At 64.8% G+C, this 6,184-nt stretch overlaps 2 protein-coding genes across 2 annotated transcripts; both read right to left on the minus strand.

Annotated features, from left to right (window-relative positions):
- Window positions 1-3,525: 3,525 nt before the first annotated feature.
- MNEG_11872 (hypothetical protein) lies at window positions 3,526-5,246 on the minus strand (the record flags this gene model as incomplete). Its single annotated transcript, XM_014039656.1, has 3 exons — window positions 3,526-3,810; window positions 4,026-4,165; window positions 5,219-5,246. The coding sequence occupies 3 exons, from the start codon at window positions 5,244-5,246 to the stop codon at window positions 3,526-3,528; spliced, it is 453 nt and encodes a 150-aa protein (XP_013895110.1).
- A 421-nt stretch (window positions 5,247-5,667) lies between these two features.
- MNEG_11873 (hypothetical protein) lies at window positions 5,668-6,129 on the minus strand (the record flags this gene model as incomplete). Its single annotated transcript, XM_014039657.1, has 1 exon — window positions 5,668-6,129. One exon carries the CDS (start codon window positions 6,127-6,129, stop codon window positions 5,668-5,670), a length of 462 nt encoding a protein of 153 aa, XP_013895111.1.
- Window positions 6,130-6,184: the final 55 nt, after the last annotated feature.

Raw genomic sequence — 6,184 nt, forward strand, 5'->3', positions numbered from 1 at the left:
CCCCGCCGCCGCTCGCGCCCGCCGGGGCCGCCGCGGCGCCGCCCGGCCGTGCCGCCCGCGGCACGCCGCCCAGGCCCGCAGCCGCGAGCACGGCGCCCGCCCCGGCCGCCCAGGCGGCGCCAGCAAGGCCCGCCCAAACAAACGCCGCCCTCAGGCCGCAGGCCTGCGCCAGCCGCGGCGCCAGGATGAGGCCGGCGACGCCGCCTGACAATGGGTGGGCGGGGTCGCGGGAATCAAAGGTTGGAGAGACGGCGTACGTGCGGCCCAGGCGCAGGCGCAAGCGCGGACTCGCGACGCGAGCTCTGGGGTCGAGCAAATGCGAGGCTCATGGGGCCGACTAGTGCGTTTTGGGGCGGCCAAGCAGCACCGGACGGCTGGTACACCACACACCCGAGTGCATTCATCATTTTTGCGGGCGGCCAGCACATTCAAAGCACTGTGTCAGCAGGTAGCAAAGCTGCTGCAGCAGGTTTAGGACAACGCCCCACACCAAAATATCCGCATACACATACAAATGCACAAGCAAACACATGCACACACACACACACACACACGCACCGCCCTACCTATATTAAACAGCGCGTAGATGATCGAAACGCACCCCGCCCTCCGCCCCCGCGGCACCCACGCCGCCACCGCCGCCGCCACCGCCGGCATCGCACACGCAGACGCCAGCCCTAGCAGCACCCGCGACGCGTACACCGCCGCGAGCGAACCCCCGCCGCCGCCGCCGCCGCCAGTGCCGCCACCGCCGGCCCCGAGGGCCGTTAGGGCGGTGGCGGCGGACCACAGGGCGAGGCCGGACAGCAGGACCTTGGCGCCGCCGTGTTTGTCGGCCAGGGCGCCGGCGGGGAGTTGGCCTATGAGGTAGGCTGCGAGCATGGCGGCCTGGGGTATGTGTGTGTGTGTGTTTATGTGTGTTTATATGTGTGTTTATGTGGGTGTGTTTGTGTGAGTGTGCACGCATGCGTGCGAAGTGTGTGTCCATGCATGCATCGAACGCCATTCATACTCATGCGCTCGCATGGGTGTCGTATGTCGGCGCACATGTGGTCGCATGGCCCCGTTGACTCATCAAGATGGGCACCCAGCTTCTTCAACGCGTGGCAGGGCGAGGGAGTGGCGCCAGCATGCCAGGCGCTGCTGTGCTGTGCGCCGCACCTGGATCTCTCCCATCTGCCCGGCCCGCAGCTGCAGCCTCGTTGCCAGCTCTGGAAGCAGCGCCGAAAACGTCGACCGGTGGAGGTTGCTGCAGGGCGGCCGCGGGTGGGGGCGCGCCGCTGTTGTTTATCGGTCTGGTCGCGGGGCGGCGACGAGCATGCTCTGGTGGGGGGCCTGCAAAAGCCACGGCCGCGCTCTTGTCGCCCTCAATAGACACGTGCCGCTCAGGAGGGCGGCGCGCGGCACACGGCACGCGCCCGCTGGGCCGCTTGCGGGCATGCGGTGCAGCAGCGCTCACCAGAGGAGCATCGCGCCTGCCGTGGCCCCAACCACTTTTGGCCACTGCAAGGGTAGCGGCAGACGGTTGGGGTGGGTTGGGTGAAGACCAATGTGGTGGTTTGCATCCCACTTTGGTCCTCAGCATCATTGTGGCAAAGACTCACTCCAGGAAAGCCATCAGCCTCAGATGGTGGCTCCGAGGCCGCGGCCGGCGTGCTGGCCGCTTGGGGCGGGACGCGGCAGCGGCGCCGGCTGGGGGGCCACAGGCTGCTACTTCTTGAGCTGCTCCAAACGGCCCGCCGTGCGTGTCCTGTTGGTGCTCTGTGGCCGGTTGCCATGGCGGGATCAAAGGTGCGCTGATGCATAACGTGGCGTGTGCCTTGACCCGTGCGGCTTTGCATCTGGCCGGCCATGCCCACAGGAGCGCAGCGCGAGCGGGAGCCGGGTGAAACACTAGATGCTCATGCTCAAGCTGCCACCACTACGCAACATGTTCAGAAATTTCCTAACCGCCAAGAATTCAGCCGCAACTCGTCTGGCCTACGCACGTGGCCCGTTTACGTAGCGATCTGGAGACATATCGAGTAGATCATTGATCTAGGTTTGAAATCGCGTGCACTGCAGCTTTAGGAGGTCGAAGTTCGCATCCACCGGGTTGTAGATCGCTCTAAAAGCACAAAATTCTGAGGCAGGCCGCCTTGACTCGCCCATCGCGTCATCGCAGCGAGTGGTGGCGATCAGATCAGCCCAAGCCGTCTGCAACTGCACCGGCGCCTGCTGAAGTGTGGGCCGCGGGAATGCATGACATCAGTTCATCCACCTGAATCATTCATCGTAATCTGCATGTTGATTGGGTCGGCGATCCAAACGCCCATGTCACATCTGCGGACAATGACCGAGTGACCTGTGGTGCGATAACAACATTACTCCCGCCGCGACGTCGGTGTGATCTGACCCGTTACCGCGCATTACTTGTCACGTCTGAACAAATATGGGTGTGTTGTCTGGGATTTCGTGCAAAGGGCATGGGTCCTGCACGACTCGTGCAGCGATGGTGCGGGGCCAGCTGCCAGCCATGAGCCGTCGGTGACACACAGCGAGGGCAGGCGAGCCGTACGGATGCCAGCGCAGTGCGTGCGCCACGGCCGGGTTGGGCAGTGAACGGTGACGTTGCTGTGCTCGCAAGCTCAAGAAAATGCAAATGGTGAGTGGTGAGGGCCCCGACAAAGTCCTAACCTTGAACCCTTCTGCCACTGGCTACTGAACAAAGGTGGGGCTTGACAGGCGTGTGCCGCTCGAAATGCTGGTGGGAGTGAAGTGCAGGGCCTTGTGGCAGGCCTGGAGAAGCAAAATTAGATACCATGGGGTACACAAGTGTTCACAAAACATGAGCATGTGAAGGCAAGCCTGCCGGCAAGCCACAAGCGAGGCAAGCCTGCTGGCATGGCACAAGGCCAGAGGGGTTTCACACTCGCCTAGCTCACATCGCTGAGGCGCTTAATCCTGCTGCAAGCTAGTGTATGCGCGTTGTCGTCCCTTCTGCCGCTGGGCTCACAAGCAGCATGCCGGATGCAATCGAGCACGCGCGTGTTTGGCGCCATGCATCGTGCGACGAGAGTGCTGCAAAAGAGGGGGCGTGAGTTGACCGGCCAGGGGCGCCACTGACGGGCGCACCAGGTAATGTGCAGGGGGCGTACACAAGACCTCAAGTGCGTTTGGAAAAGCATGAGCGTGGGCGATTCGCCATCCTGCAGGACGACTGTGCAATCTTTGAGGACACAAGGGAGAAGGAGGATAATAACCACATCGCGGCACAAAACAGTCTGCTGCATACACTACTGGCGTTGAAACAAGAAAGTAGGCGGGGCCGCCGTGACGCGCGGCGACGATCCGCCGCGGCGTTGAAATCCTGCTGCGTTGGTGCAAGTACACGCCGGTGTACACACACGCACCTCCGCATCAAAACCCCAGGAAACAATGGACCATGGACCCATACATGGCCAGGGGCTGCCGGCCGCGGCGGCCACAGCGACAACACACTTTCCGGGCCACTCTCCGGCGTCGGCGCGCCGCTTTCCGCGCGCCTCACGCTGCCAGCACCGCGTTCACCACCGCGTTCACCCTCTCACGGATCTCCTCAGTCATGCCCTTGGCCCCTGCCGCCGCCCCGCCCGCCGCCTTTTCAGTCATCCGCTGCCATTTACTGGACAACTGCTGCGGCGTCGCGCCCTCCAGCTCGGGGGCATCCTCAGCGAACTCCCAGGATATCTTGGCGGGCTTGGCGCCCTCCCTGTGTAGCGCATCGGCCACAAACGCCTCCGCGCCGCGGAGGAGGGCCTCCACCTGCGCGGGCGTCCAGGGGAGCCTCGCCTGCGCAGCAAGCAAAGGGTGTTGATAGGGGCGGCGCGTGCAAGGTTGCGCAGTGAGAGGTTGCAAAGGGGGGCGGCAGGGCTAAGGGGGAGGGGGGCAAGTGCAGACAGAGGATCGAGCGCGGCCAAAGAGCAGCCGTAGGGCCGAGCACGGCGGGTGCTACGCCCAAGGGACCAGCCGCGTTTTGATTGAGGGCCAACGGCAGCCCAACGCACCGCCGTGTTGGCTTGGTCGGGCGCCTGGCGGGGCTTCTTGGCGCCGCCGCCGCCATTGTCCGCCGGGCCGCGCTTCTTTGAGGCGTTGTAGCATTTCCGGCAGTGCTTGGTGCCCCAGGAGCACCCCAGAAGCAGGATGCCTGGGCCTTGCCGGGGGGGAAGGCCTTGCAGTTGTCGCCGCGGGGGCAGCGCGCGGGCTCCTTGTTATCGGCCTTGCACGCATGCGCGCTCGTAGCAGCCCTCGCTGCAGTAGTCGGCCTTGCGGATGCATGATTTGCCCCAGCCGACGGCCTGGCAGGGACGCTTGGTCTTCTGGGTGCCGGCGGCGCTCGCTGAGTCGGGCAGATCTCTGTCAACGTGGTGCCGCATGGGGGGCCGGGGCAGGTTGCGATCGCATGGGCGTGTGCGTGGTGGCTGGGCAAGAGCTCAGGAAGTTGCCGCCATGCGCCTGACGGAAGCGAGCATGCGGGGGTTCCGGAAGGGCTGCATGGCGCATGCATGCGGCGCATGGCGCACAGGGCGCCGTGAGGTCTGGCCGCGTGCCTTGAGTGTCGTGCGAGGGGTCTCGTGCGTGTCATGCGCGAGGCCGGGCAGTGGCGACAAGGCACTGGGCGCTGCCGCGGCGGCCCAGGACCCGACATGCCAAAATGCCAGCGGCTGCGCGGCGACTAACTATCTGTGCAAATGCAACGACGCGCCACACACTCACGCAGCAGGGCGGCCCATGTCGATGTTGCCCAGAGCCGTGCTGCGCGACAAATGAAGCAGCTGCAGACGGGCGCAGGCGGGAAGATCCTGCGCAGGCGCATGCAGCGATGGGACGGGACGCAAGGTGCATGTTTTACAACCTGCACAAATCACTGGAGGGCGACACTAGCTGCCGCGACCAAGGCAGAGGCCAGTGCATGGACGGCGCCCATCGCCAAGCGGCAGCATATGAACATGCCCCTCAACAACCTGCTAACAGAGAGCGGCGGCCAGACCCTCATGTGCCGATGCACACCTGGATGTTGGTGATCACAGCGTGAGCCGCAAGACGTTTGATCGCACGCGTTCTCAGATCTCGTAAAACTGGCGCGTCGCTTAAACGGTGGTTTCAGATAAAGCGACGGATGGCATGGAAGTTCCAATTGTGGCGGATCGTCATAATAATGGTAATGGTAATGAAATGCGCAAGAATTTGTAATGCGCACCGACCCCCGCCTCCACAACTGCCAACATCACTAATGGGGCAGCGCGAGCGACCACAGGGATGCATCACCGGTGTGGCAGAATGCACCAGCCACAGCAGACCTTCCTGCCATGCCCGTGAACGGCGTTGGCTGCCATCTAGCAGCATTCACTGGGCGGCGGCTGAGTGCGCGGGAGAGGCCCGGGTTGCCTCAGCTGTGAGTTGCGGTCGCCGACACCCTTGATGGCGCCTCTGACACCCTTTCTGCCAGCAGCCCCAGTGATGCTTGCACGGCACGGAGAAATTTTCAATTAATGATAGGCTTGAGGCATCCTCAGGAAACTTAGGGGCTGACCTGCTGAGGTTGTTGCCCTGCAATGCGCCGTGACCAATGTTGCCCACTGCTCCCGCAGCCGTATCGTTTGTGCAGCAGCCAGAGGTTCTTTTGTCTTTGTTTACATGCCCGAGGGGCTACCGCGGCGGCGCAGGCCGCTTGGGCCGCTGCAGCGCAGGCTGCGCCGCGCTCGGCCGCAGCGGCTGCTGCAGCAGGCGCGCCGCCGCCGCTGCCCTGGGGTCGGCCGGCGCCGCCGCCGGGGCCGGCGCCTGTTCGGCGCCGCCGCCGCTGCTGCTGACGCCGCCGCCCCCATTGCTGCTAGGATTGTTCTCGCCTAAACCCTGCGCTCCATCAGGCTGCCGCCCCTCCCCCGCCGCAGCCGCAGCCTGGCGGTCAGACGCCTGCCCGTCCTCCTCAAGACTCCCGAGCCCTCCTTGCTGCTGCTGCTGCTGCTGCTGCTCCTGCTCCTGCTGCTGCTGCTCCTGCTGTTGGCGCCGCTGCTGCTGCTTCTGCTGCTGCCCCTTCTCCTGCCGCGCCGCCGCCGCCGCCGCCCGCATCCTGTCCGCCTGCTTTGCGAGCGCGGCCATGCTGTCAGCCATGCTGGGTTGCGCCTTCCTGCCCGCCCCGCCGCCCGCGGCGCCCCCCGCCCCGGCC

The sequence above is a fragment of the Monoraphidium neglectum genome, assembly GCF_000611645.1.
Source record: "Monoraphidium neglectum strain SAG 48.87 unplaced genomic scaffold scaffold02946, whole genome shotgun sequence".
Classification (NCBI taxonomy): Eukaryota; Viridiplantae; Chlorophyta; class Chlorophyceae; order Sphaeropleales; family Selenastraceae; genus Monoraphidium; species Monoraphidium neglectum.